Here is a 13,963-nt window from a genome sequence, read left to right as displayed (position 1 = left end):
GCAGGCAGCTGGGGTAGGGGAGGGGTGGGGGGTAAGAGCAGCCTGGCTGAGTCTGCAGTTGGCTTTTACCTGGCAGGCCAGAGTGCGTGGTCTGGACTTGATGGTGAAGATGAGGGGAAGTTACAACTCAGCATGAAGGGAGGGCTGGAGGCAGGGAGACTGGCCAAGAGGCTGGTCCAGGGCCCAGGAGTGGCAGGAGGGCTTCAGGGGAGCCTGAGTCTGTGTTTGCTGCAGAAGGCAGGAAAGGGCAGGGGTCTGGAGACTATAACCTCAGCATACAGCTGCCTTCCCAGAACAGCGGGGGATGGGAGTGAGACCATGGAGAGGGTGCCCACCCTGGGTCTAGGAGGACAGTCCTTGCTTCCTGAACACTGCCCAGGACCACCCAAAGGACAGGGATCCCAGGTCTGTCAGCCTGTGCCCAATGCCTTGGGGAGGCTGCAGAGGATCTGACCACTCACAGGCATTTTTTTTGGAAGCTGGAGTCCAAGAGACCTAACCTGAGACAGTTTTGTCCAATGATTAAATTTCTGTAAGAGCCTCCTTTCTGGGCTCCTTGCCTCTGCTGCCATCCTTCACTCTGTATCCAAACTCTGTGTCCCAGGATGCCTTAGAGCAGGGGTCGGAGAACCATGGCCCTTGGGCCACATCTGGCCTATGGACTGTTTTTGTATGGCCCATTGAGTTAAGACGTGTTCTTACATTTTTAAAGGTTTAAAAAACAAATAAAGCACTACAAAGAAGAATGTGCAACAAAAACTTCACATGGTCCTCAAAGCCTAAAATATTTATTATCTGGCTCTTTATAGAAAAAGTTTGCTGACCTCTGGCATAGAGCAAGGTTTTTCAAATTGGGTTCCCAGGCACCCCAGGGTTCCATAAACGTACCTGAGCAGCCATCAACCAAGGTAGAGCAGAAGCCAGAGTGAGCAGAACCCTGCTCCGACCTAAGTTCCTTTTGATCTAGTTCATGTTTTGGGATTCTGTGACAGACATGGACAGTGGTTTACTCAATGTCTCTCCCTCAGTTTACCCATGCTTAACAGAACTCTGAGTTTGGAGTGTGGCAATGTACTTAGCTAACCTCAGAGCTAAGAGCTAAGTAACAGGGTTCTGGGCAATGAGACACAAGCTGAGGAGCCCTCAGGGCATCTTCCCACCTTTCTCCTTGCTTTCCTGGAATGCAGATGTGAGGACTGAGCTGGAGCAGCCTTCTTGTGATCATGAGGACAAGAGCCACACACAGAGAATGGCAGAGGGAAAAACCAGAAGGTGCTGCAGACCCTGAAGGAACTGCTAAACCAGCTCTGGACTCTTCACCTCTAGACCTTTGGTATATGGGGAAATAAACTGTGCTTTGTTTCAGCTTCTGTGGAGGCATTTTCTGTAGTTCATAGCCAATCGCAACCTAATAGCTACAGGTTCTGAAGAAAGACTTTCGTCACCATAGAAGTTTGCCAACTCTTGACTATCAGGATAAAGCTTAGCATCTTGGCAAGGACAACCTAGGCTGAAATGGCTTTCCTAGCTAATTAGAGCTCCCTTCCACATTGCTCTGCAGTAGTCCCACTTCCCCTATTCCTCCTCAGAGCACTTCTCTGAGCTCCTGAGGGCTGACCTTGGCCTACCCAGCCTTGGTTTATGAATTCTGTCAGTTTGACCATTAGCTGCAAGAAAGGAAGGGAAGTTCCTTTTCCTGGACATAGCCTGCACAGTGATTCCTGGCCAGATCTTGCTGGGGGCCCAGGGCAGGGTTGGACGGGTGGCTCTTGGGGTGGGGAGGAGGGGAGGCCAGTGGGAAGGCTGACCTTAATCCCAGGAGTTCAAGCAGAATGCCCCGAGCATCCTTGAGAAGGCTTTGGAGGAGGCTGGGAAAGAAAGCCTAGGGGCAGAGACTGAAAACTTTCAGACGTTTTGGAACTTTGGTCAGTACTTCAGGTTGAATTTTGGAGGCTCAGAGAGTAGCAAACCCGTTCATCCATTCATTGGCTCTTTCATTCACTGATTGATGAGTTCATTTATTCACTCAGTCATTCAACAGTTAAAATGCACTTGCCACGTGCTGGGCTTTGGGAAGGAAACGGCAGGCAAGCTAAACATGGCCACTGCCCTGAGAGACCCCACAGTCTGGAAGAGGCGATGCATGAGTCTGTGGAAAACACCATACAGTGTGATGGGTGCTGAAGTCAGAAGGGGATGGGGCAAGTATGAGGGCCATGGAAAGTCCTGGCTAGCGGAGGGCCAGGGCTTGCCTTCAAGAACAGAGGAGGGGGTGTGGGGACATCAAGGCCACAGCCAGGTGTGGGGAGAGAGGAACACCAAGAGGTGATGTGAGGTGAGGACAACTTTAAGAGGAACAGAATCAGGTTTAGGACTTGGAGGAGGCCATTAAGGGGTCATGAGGAACGGGCTTAGGGGCACTTGGGGGAAAGCCCTCTGGTGGCCAGCATCTCACATGGGGCCCAGCACAGACAGGGCACGAGTCAATGTTTGCTGAATGAGTAAGTGAGTGAGCAAATGGGCCAGCAATTGTGCCCCTGACATTTGCACTAGGAAGCGATCATTTGCCTGGAGAGTAATTTCCCAATTCTTCAGGTGCACAAAGGGAAGAGTGACACTGGTAATCCCCGAGGAGGGAATAATCAAAACCCTGTTATCTTTGGCTTTGAAGTTCATGAAATGAGATTTCCTTTCTCTCTCCAGTCCATGCCCCTCCCCCGACTCTTCCCCGCCACCCGCCCCATCTGCCTTGCTTTTACTTCTCTTGTAAAGGTGGATTGACTCTCCTGCTCAAACCCAGCAAGGTTCACATACAAATCAGATCATAGGTCTCAAGTTCATACTGAGGAGCTGCAAAAGAAAGGCAGATGTGTGCAGGTAGGATGTGGGTCTGGGCTTTAGTTCTGACCGCAGAAATTCCATCAGCACATCTTCCGGGAGGCCCAGCTGAGAGGTCCTCACAGAAGGAGGCCCCAGGGCCCCACGGGGGCAGGGCTGTACCTGAGGAGCTACCTGACATGGGGCCAGGTCTCCTCCGTCAGTCATTAATGTATCCAAACACCTGCTGAGCTCCTCCTATGCCAAGCACTGTCCCTGCTTTCAGGGTGCTCTTGGGCTATGGGGGAAGGAGATTCTAAACCCAGTGCGACATGATATGCACACAGACAAAAGGTGCTGATGGAATGCTGTAGGAATAGAGGAAGAACCAAGATCTGGTGGAATTAGGAGGGCTTCTCAGAAGAGGGGGTATTTGGACTGTGTGTTAAAGGGGGACAGGAACTTGCCTGGAGGGGAAGGGAAGGCACACTGGGACAGGATGTGTCCAGACAGAGGTCTGAAAGGGCCGTGTGCGTCTATGAACCAGGAGTTTAGTGTGGCTGAAGCCAGGGCTGCCCCCGGGGGGTGGTGGGTGCTGTGCGTTTTGCTGCGAGGCAAGGGGGTTGTTGTTTAGCACACAAGCTTGGCTGGTCAGAGCCACCAGGGCGCCCTTCAAAGGTATAGTCCAGGCACCCATCCCAGATCCATGGAATCCTATCTTGGAGGAAAGAGCTCTGGAATTTGTGTCTTAAGTTCTCTCCAGGTATTTTTCTGATGATTAACCAAATTTGGGAAATAGTATTGTGAGTAGAATGACTATAAGGACTAAGATAGCCCAAATGGCCAGGTGGGGCTCACATTTCTCGAGGACATCTCAACCAAAGGGAGAATGTGGAACCATCGGAGTAGGCCAACATCACTTGCTCTGAGCCTTCTTTCTTCTCCCTGAATCTGCCAAGCTTCCAGGAGGATGGCCTGGGTATTTTTAATTATTTTATTCTTAGTTTACTGAGTAGAGACATACCCCTCACCTGCCGCTCCAATAAGACCGTAAGTTCTTGTCCCCACAGTGCATTGCTGCACGGTCCATAGGTACTCAGTCAATGCTGGTGTCTTGACATATTCTTGGCCATTTCCACACCAGAGCATTTCGTTTCTCTTTGGACCTTCTTATTGCCCTTGGGGGGCCCTAGTTACTGGAACATTCACAGCTCCCTCTCAAGCTCAGCCCACAGAGGTCCTACAAGGGGGATGGCATTCCAGCAAAAGTCCTCAGGTCCACAGATATCCAGGTGCCTGGATGAATAATCATCTCATGATCATAAGGAGGGGCAGACATGTGTCCTGCTCTGCACGGTTACAGGCAAAACCCCAGCCTCTCCTAATACCATCCTTCTTCACATGCTCCATGCAAGAGAGCCCCTGCATTCTCAGTCCATGTGCCTCTCACTTATTTCAGATCCTCCTACATCTTCACTCTCTTCCTCTTCGCCTGCTCCGCCCTTAGCCTGCAAACATATTCCAGTTTCCAATATCCTAAACAAACACTCTAAGTAGCCCCAAGGTTTCTGTCCCCCCTACCTCCCTCTCATGCCCTTTCTCCTTCCTTCACGTCACCTTGAGACTTGTCAGAGGGGCTCTCTGGGCTCCTTGCTCCTAGAGACTCCCTTCCCGCTCATTCTCTCCCCACCCCACAGCTGTTTCTGCCCCCAAAGCTTCACTGAAAGGTCCTCTTCCAAGGCCAAAGCCAATGGTCTCTTTTCGGTTTTTCCCAGCAAGACCTGTTCCTTCCCACCATTGTCGGCATATCCTGCTTGCAAATTCTTTCTCCTCCTTTCTCCTCCTAACTTATGCTGCTCTTCCTCTGTGTCTTGCACTGGATTTCTTTTATCTATAAGGATGGTGTTTCCAGATCCATTCGGAATCTTCCGATTCTCTTTGCTCTCTCCAGGAAGTGTTCTATTCCTTAGGCTTCTATTCTCACCCATGTGCTGAGGAGGTAACATTCAATCTCTCTACTGAACCCAGATTTACCCGATTTCCAACTGGGTAACATCCAAATGTCACTGCATGAAACACAGGTACTTCAAATGCACACTGTTTTCCTCTTGACCCTGTAAAACATGTCCCTCCCCTTCCATTTCTTTTTGAAGCCTCCCATCGGTCCAAGTCGGAAAGTATCGCATCATCATTCGTTTGTTCACCGAATCAGTGTTTGCCGTATGCCCACTATGTGCCAGGCACTGTGCTGGTCACCTGGGATACAATGTTGAGTAAGACCCTCCTTTTCCCTCCATCCTCACATCCAGTCAGCCACCAAGTCCGATTCCATTCCCTACATTTCTCTTAAATCTGTCTCCCCCTCAGTGTTTCCAAAGCCTTGGTGGATGCCCCCATTTTTCTTACTTGGGTAACTGTTTCTGCCTCCTAACTGGTCTCGCTCCCTCCAGGATCCCTCTCTAATCCTCTCCACTGCTGCCAGAGTCATCTTTTAAAAACTCAGACCTTCCTGCTATTGCTCTGGTTCAGAAGAAAGGATAACCCTCATCCTTTCCGAGGCTGATCCCTAGGGCTGTCAGTCCCACGCCCTCCCATTTACTCTGGGACCTTGTTCCATCCAGCAGCACAGCCCAGCTGCTGAGAGCATGGGCAGTGGAACCACAAAGACTGGGTTTAAATCCTGGTGCTTCCACTTACTGGCTATGCACTGTGGCTAAGTTTCCTATGCCAATTAACCTATCCACGATTCAGTTTCCTCACCCATCATGTGGGTCTCTTACCACCTAATTAATTGTGCTATGAAGAGAATGAAATAAAATCATTTATATAGAAGCCTTAGCTCAGTGCTTGGCATATGACGTACTTAGAGCAAGACATAACTGTTGTTGTTACTACCAACAGTCTAGCATTTCTGCCCTTAAAAATCTGTTTCAGGACAAAACCCAAACCTCTCTGCCAAGCACGTAGGTTCAGTATGATCTGGATCCTGTGACCTTTCCATCCTCATCTTGATCCAGACATGCTGAATTGCTTTCAGTTCTGAGAGGTTGTTCCAAACCTCAGTGCCTTTGCACAGGCATCCACTCTGAGTTATGGATTTCCAAGCCTACTCATCCTTGCAGACCCTGCTCAAATGTGAAAACTTCCCTGACCTTCCAGTCAGTGGCTCCTTCCAACATTTTCCAAGGTAGCAAACTGGACACCCCTCCATCAGCATTTACCCATTCTCTAGTTTTTTATTTGCGTGCCTGTCATCTCTCCTGTGTACATGTTCCTCAAGGGCAGAGATCATATCTATAGTCAATGAATGAGTGAGTGCTCATCTCATAAGACATATTGTGAACTTGGAGAGACTGGGCTTTTCTCTGAGGGGGATATTCCAAGGGTGATCAGACAGGCAGTCCTCGACACACCTGTATCTCTCCTGTGGGCCAGTGAACAGGGTTGGGAACACATTATGCATCTTCCCTGATGTTTGCAGGAAGGCAGCTCTGATTCTTCAGTTTTAGATTTCTGGTTGCCACACTTACACCCTTCTTTCTGCACACAATGCTCCCTGCCTCTCCTCTAGTGTGGTATCAGTAAGGGACTCCCTTCAGCCTCTCTGGGCTCCTCAGCACTACCTGAAGCTCATAAAGAACCCATGGAGATGACAGGAACATCCTTTTTCACAGCTTGACTCTGAGGGAGTACCCTTCAGAGGGGCTGGCTTCAGGAACCCAGACTGGCGTGACCTCCTGGGACACGTGAGGGAGTGACTGATATGGAGCCACTGAACTCCACACACCAGGTAAGACTAGCTCTTCTGGGGGGCCGGGGGGAGGGTGAATCAAATTGTTTCTCAGAAACTTCTCAGGCCTTATTTACACTTTCCCCTGCACCTCACCTTCAGGTTCAAAAGAAAATTGAGATAAGCATCTTTAACAATACCCAAGAAAGAGCCTTCTCATCAACAACTTAATAACCTTGTGATAGGAAGTCCTTCTTCTGATCCAGACTCCACCCCCATGTGGCTGAAGCATCCTTCCCCATTGACTAGGTTCATCACCAAATGGTTTGATGAAATGTGAGTCTTTCTTTGTAATATGCCTTGCAGAGGAAATCTGTTTCCATTGTCCCCAGCACTGTGGTCCTAAGCACCCTGACCAAACAATTTTAAAATGCTGAGTAAAATTTAAAAAGGAAAAAAAAAAGCTTTTTTTTTTTACAAATTAGTAAATGCTATGAACTGAATTATATCTCTCTAAAATTCATATGTTAAAGCCTTAACCCCCAGTGTGATGGAATTTGGAGACGGGGCCTTTACGGAGGTAATTAAGGTTAAATGAGGTCATAAGGGTAGAGCCCTAATCCAACGGGATTGGTGTCCTTATAAGAGAAGCAGAAGACACCAGAGAGTTTCTCTCTCTGCATGCATAGAGAGTAAAAGCCATATGAGGGGGAGGCCATCTACAAGCTAGGAAGAGGCCTCACCAGAAACTGAATTTGCTGGCACCTTGATTGTGAATTTCTAGCTTCCAGAACTGTGAGAAAATAAATGTCCCCTGTTAAGGCCACCCAGTCTGTTTTGTTTTGTTATGGCAGCCTGGGCAGACTAATAAAGTAAGAATACTCAGAGTCCAAACCCAGTGACTGTAGGGACCCAAACTATGACTCAGAGCATGAAGCTGGCATTGGCCTTGGGTGCATATTTAAAAACTGGTGAAGTAGAGCTCTGATTTTCAGGGCCTTGTGGAGAAGAGGGAACAGGAGACAAAGGTCAGGACCCACAAAGGTGAGGACTCTAGTATGACACCCCTGAATAAAGTTGGGCTAATTAAAGCTGCACCCATAGTGTGAGGGTGAGAGAGAAGTAAGACTGCCTTCCTTCTCATCTGCCACTGCTGCCCCCTGGCTGGATCTGGAGGCTGATTACTTATCTGAGACCTTAACACTAAGTGGATGCAAACAGAAAACTTCCCCCGAGACTCCTTCACAAGAAGTCTGCCTTCACATGGGTTTGCACGTTACTTGGATGGGTTGAAACCTTCATACTGAGAATTTAGTATGAGAGGTTTCTGGCTAGTAATGCTCCCAGGCACTGGGCAGAAGCAAATGTAAACTCTCTCTGGGAGAAACCACCTTCTACCCAGGTCTCAAAGAAGTCTCACAGACAAAGTTTATGATTCTACCCACATAGAATTACAGACAGGACAAGGAAGGAAACATGGTTCTGGGAGGCAAGAAGTGAGAAACAACAGACAACAGAATCAAACTTGCAAAGACTTCTGATATTGGGATTAACAGATACAGAGTATAAAATAAATATGTTTAACATACTTAAAGAATTAAGGAACATATGAGTAGGGGGCAAAATACTATAAAATACGATCAAGAACACTTTTTAAAAACCAAATATGATCTCCTAAAATATGAATGGTGCTATTTGAAATTAAAATAAATCTTCAGGGGCGCCTGGGTGGCTCAGTCGTTAAGCGTCTGCCTTCAGCTCAGGTCATGATCCCAGGGTCCTGGGATCGAGCCCCGCATCGGGCTCCCTGCTCGGCGGGAAGCCTGCTTCTCCCTCTCCCACTCCCCCTGCTTGTATTCCCTCTCTGGCTGTCTCTCTCTCTCTCTGTCAAATAAATTTAAGAAAAAAAAAAATCTTCAGTGAATGAATTCAACAGAGGTTAGATGTAGCTCAACAGAGAATTGGTGAAGAGAATGACAGAAAATTACAGAAGTTAAGAAACATAGAAGATGAAGTGAGAAATATTAACATGTCTCGTCAGGCTTTCAGGAGCAGAAAAGAGAGAGAATAAAGGAGAGAAAACAGTTGAAAAGACAATGGCTAAAAATTTCCCCAAACCAATGAAAGATAAAAATATACAGATTCCAGAGCTTAATGAAGTCAATCAGGATAAATGCCAAGATATCCACAACTAGACACTTGATCATGAAACTGCAGAACAATAAAGACAAGGAAAAGACCATAAAAGCAGCCAGAAGAATATCATACAAAGGAATGACAATAAACTTACAGCAACGATGGGAGCTAGAAGACACTGCAATAATATTTCCATGGGCAGAGAGAACGTAATTACCAAACAAGAATCAAATACTTAGTGAATAGCAGTGTTCTTTCAAGAACAAGGGGAGAACAGACATTTTAAGACAAACAAGAACTAAGAAAGTTTGTCATTAACAGGACAATAAATTCCAAAGCACGTACTTTGGACAGAAAGAAAGTAATTCCAAAGAGAAGGACTGATATACAAGAAGAAATAGTGAACAAAACAGTACATGTGTGAGTAAATCTAAATGGACATTAGTATTATTAAATAAGAGCAATAATGACTTGTGAGCAAAAGAAAGGCAACATGAAAATACACACACCATAGAGTACGAATTGGGAAGGAGTAATTAAAGTCAGTGTTCTAAGACCTCTGACTTTTCAGGGGGAACATAAAATGACTATTTACATTAGACTTTGCTAAGTATGCATATTAACACTAGACATCTAAGGTTAACCCTAAAAAATACAAATGATAGTATAATTTAAATGGTCTAACTTTTCCAGTTGAAAGATGAATTGCCAGAGGGGATTTTTAAAAATCCAGCTATACACAAGACATATATAAAGCATAAGGAAGTAGAAAGGTTGAAAGCAAGAGAACAGGAATGATTTATTAAACCAAAACTAAAAAAACCAAAAACCAAAAAACAAACAAAAAACTGATGGAATAGGTGGGGGTAAAAGCTTTAAGGTCAAAAGCATTACTATAGGTAAAGAGAGTCATTAAGTAACTATTTTTGAAAAAGCTCAATTCATCAGCAAGATATAAAATTCTCAACTTGCAAGCTCTAACAGCAGTCTCAAAATATATAAAGCAAAAACTGACAGAACTTCAAGGAATATTAGGCAAACCACCATCATAGTGGGAAATTTTAATTTGCCTTCTCTTGCAGTTGACTGATAAAGAAGGCAAAACAATGAAGATATAAAAGATATAAGCACAATTAGCAAGGTTGATGTAATGAAGATATTAGAACACAAAAACTGCAAAATACAGCTTATTTTTTCAAACACACAAAGAATATATGTGAAAAATGACATTCCTGATCCCAAAAGTCTCAACAAATTTCAAATGATTCAAATACAATGTTCTCTGACCACAAGCTTTAGATCAGTAACAAAAAGACAGCTAGAAAAATCCTCTATTTGGAAATTAAGGAATATTTCTAAAAAACTCATGGTTGAAAGATAAAAGAATAATGGAATTGGAAAATATTCAGAACTGAAGGATAACAGAAATACTACCTACAAAGCCTGTGGGAATGTAGCCAAAATAGTCCTCAGAGGGAAATTTGTAGCCTTAGATGCTTAAATAATATTGAAAAATAATGAATTAAGCATCAAAGTTAGGATGCTAAAAAAGGAATATAAACCCAGAACATACCCAAATATAACAGAAGGAAAGAAATTGGTGAAATAGAAAATAAACATATCAAAAGAAATATTAACAAAACTAAAATCGGTTCTTTGCAAAGAATTAAAAATGTGAAACCTCTGGCAATGTTGATAAAAAAGAGATACAAAATTAGAAATAAAAAAGGGAATAAAATATATATAGTGAGAGATAGTATACACAACTTTATGGCCAATAAATTTGAAAACTTACTAAAATGGACTCAAGAAAAAAATAAGATAATCTAATAGTCTTTTAGTCATTAAAAGTATTAAATCTATAGTTTGGAATCTTCCAACAAAGGAACACCAAATCCAGATAGTTCTGCTGAAAAGTTCCACCAAATTTCTGAGGTGAAAGTTATTCCAACCTCTACTATTAACTCCATAGGATAGAAAGAGAATATACACTGGCCAAATCATTTTTTGAGGCTAACAATGTCTTCTTGAAAAAAATCTGGCAAGGGTAATACGTAAGATGAAAAAAAAAGCCAATCTCACTAACAAAATGGAAGCAAATTACTAAACAAAATATTAGCAAATCAAATATAGACATTTATAACACTTAGATGCTTATTTAAGCATCTAATACTAAATTACCAAGTTGGGTTTATCCCAGAAATGAAAGGTTGGTTTAACATTAGAAAAATCTACCGATGTAATTCACCACACTAAGAAAATTAAGGAGCAAATCATGATTATATCAATAGATATAGAAAGGTGCTTGATAAAATGCTACATTTATTCACAATAAAAGCACTTAGAAAACTAGAGTCAGAAGGGAGCCATAAATTAAAAAAAAACTTCAGCAAACATCATACTTAATGATAAAAACATTCTATTTAACATCAAACAATGACAAGTGTGCCCACCATCATCACAATAATTGACATTATACTGGAGGGTCTAGCCAGAACGTTAGGGCAAGAAAAAGAATAAAGAGAAGGTATAAGGATTGGAAAGAAAGAAATAAAACCATCATCTTTCGTCCTTTCTAGAAACCCCAAGTAATTCATAGATAAATCATTACAAGAATTGCCATATTAAAAAACAAAAGAATAAAAATTAACTGCATCTCTAAATAGTAGCAAGAACTTGGGAGAAAATGAAATTTTAAAAGATATGATTTATAATAGTAACAATAAATATAAGATATCTAGAAGTACATATATTAAGAAACAAACAAGATCTATAATGGAAAAAAATTACACAAGTTTACTGACAGCCCTAAGGAAATAGATATACCATACTCATGGATGGGAAGACTCAGTATAATAAAGATATCAGCTCTTGTCCAATTGATCTGTTGTTTTGGTATAATTAAAATAAAGATTCTAACGGGTTGTTTTGTGGATCTTGGCAAGATACTTGTAAATGAGAGAACAAACGGCATTGCATAGAAAAAAACTAAATATGAAATAAACATGTGAAGAGATGTATATAGCAGGGCAAACTACACACACCAACAGACAAATCTTAGGGATATAATTTTGAGTGAAGTTGATTAAGAATATATATGACATGAGTATGTTTCTATGAGGCTCAAATGCTGGCTTACTAAATAATATATTTTTAAGGATACACATTTGTATGCAGACTATAAAGAAAAGCAGAGGAACAATAAGTACATAGTCAAGGTACCTGAGGGATAGGGAATGGAATGCGGTTGGTGAGGGACACGCATCACTAAGGTAACTGTGTTTTTTTTTTTTTCTTAAGTTGGGAGATGACTAAGCAATTGTTTGTTGTATTGATGTTCTTTATATTTTACTGTTTTACAAATATGCTTTTTAACTACCTGATATTTAATAAAAAAACAATTTTTAAGAATTTCCTGCAGAGAATCTACCACAACCAAGTTCTGGGTTTGAAACCCCTTGGAGACTAACTGTTCCCAAGCCAGACCTGCCCACAGGATTCTCCCCATCCACCCCAGGAGCCTTACCTTGGCAGGGTTGAGTGCTGTGATGATCCACACACAGTGTGCATTGTTGTCATACTGAATAGGGAAATTGGGGGAGGTAATGATGCCCGAGGGGCCTCGAAGGTGGGCATCACACATGCGGGCTGCAGAGAGGAGATGAAAGGCAAGCATCTTAGTTTAGACTAGGTCCAGTTCCCATCCCCCCTCCTACTTCCAGCCAGAAGAGCCTGGAGTCTGTACAGTCCCACCCCAGATATAACCTGCTTCCTCTTTCCTTCCCCAGTTCTCCGCAGGCTCAAAGGAAAGTCACAGTTCTGGGAACACTGGCGGAGGGGCAGGCCTGCAAGTCCTCACCTGCTGCTCTGTAGGCAATGACGAACTTCTGTGGTCAGGCTAAGCAAGCCCCCCTATCCTGACTCCACTGTGATTGAGCAGCTCATCTCCCCCAGGATGGTGTAGGCTAGTACTACTCACGCTGACCCAAAGCCAGGTAGGCCCCAGGCACCTATGGAAGTGCTGAGCTGCTCACCCCTTGCTCTGCTGACCTGTGTTTCCCCATTTGCTCTCAGGCTCTTGAAGTAGAATCTCAGGATGTCCTTGTCAAAGCCACCCCATGCGGCCCGAGAATGTCTGCACCCAAGGACTCTGCCAAGGCCCCCAGCTCAGCCCAGTGCCAGGCACCCGGAGTGATTTCAGGGCCAATCAAGTACTTCCCAATTCCTTCCCCATGCTCAGCACATGTCTGAAATAGGCTTTTGACTGGAAGCATAAAGATTCAAGGTGAATTAGAAGTGCTCTACTCAAGTAGATATAAAGTGTTATCAATCACAGCTTAATCTAATTAAGCTCTTTAAAATAGCTTCTAAACTAATTAGATTAAGTAGTGATTGATAAGAGTTAAGGTACTACATTGTACCTAGGTGTTTGCCTTCTTTAAAAACGTGCTCTTTAGTTCTGGCCACATCATTCTTCAGTGTTAGCGCTCAGCTATTTTAATAAAGAGTTCTATGAGTCTGTTCTGTTGCTGCCCACATGGCAATTTATCCTAATTGTAGGCAAAGTGCCTAACAGTAAAGAAATAGTGAGCAAACTCAACAAGCTTAAGTATATAAAATGAAAGTCGTTTCAAACCTGGTTTCCTCCGATGGGGCAAAATATCCTAGGGCTCCTCTCCGTAGATGGGTAACAGCCACGATAAACCTTTCCTGGGAAAGCCTTCTTGGAGGGCTTGGGAAGCAGCTTCCACAGCCCCCGGACATAATTAATCTGCTCATTCCCTGCACTTGTTCCTGCACTCACTCATTCCCACATATATTGAGTGCCTGTCATGGGCCAGGCAAAATGTGGGGAGAGAAAAATATCTAGGACACACCCCTGCTCTCGAAAGGGCCACCAGTAAGCGGGGGAAGCAAGTGTGCAAACAGCCACAATCAAGCAGAGCAAGTGTTGTCAGAGGGTTATTTGTAAGAGGCTGCTGGCTCCGAATTGCTCCTTCTCTACTGGGACAGCACCCTCATCGAGGATGTTCCTTCTGGTGGCTGGCCCTGGTCTTATACCAGAAGGATCTTCTCCCTCAGGAGCTCCAATGACAGTTGAGTCAAGTTTGAAAAAAGCCCTAGAGGAACCCTTTCCTCCATCCCCTTCATGTACAGCTCACTGTGCCTGTAATTCTGTGCTGGGAAACTCTTAGATTCACAGACTGTACTTGATACAACTGGACCATGGTGAGGAGAGCATAGGCTGTGGGGTTTACCAGCTTAGCCTTCTAGATTTGA

General features: G+C 44.0%; 1 protein-coding gene across 2 annotated transcripts in view; it reads right to left on the bottom strand.

Annotated features, from left to right (window-relative positions):
• The window catches only part of CSMD2 (CUB and Sushi multiple domains 2), a 584,478-nt gene that overhangs the window by 270,219 nt on the left and 300,296 nt on the right, over positions 1-13,963 (bottom strand). Inside the window, exon 10 of one of the 2 annotated variants that reach the window (XM_036065279.2) lies at positions 12,210-12,331. In XM_036065279.2, coding sequence (XP_035921172.2) covers positions 12,210-12,331 — 122 coding nt within the window. Of the gene's footprint in view, positions 1-12,209; positions 12,332-13,963 lie in introns of those variants that run through there. The other variant, XM_036065276.2, reaches the window with a different exon arrangement.

Source organism: Halichoerus grypus, chromosome 5 (assembly GCF_964656455.1).
Source record: "Halichoerus grypus chromosome 5, mHalGry1.hap1.1, whole genome shotgun sequence".
In the NCBI taxonomy this organism is placed as follows: Eukaryota; Metazoa; Chordata; class Mammalia; order Carnivora; family Phocidae; genus Halichoerus; species Halichoerus grypus.
This window is presented reverse-complemented; position numbering and strand designations above follow the sequence as displayed.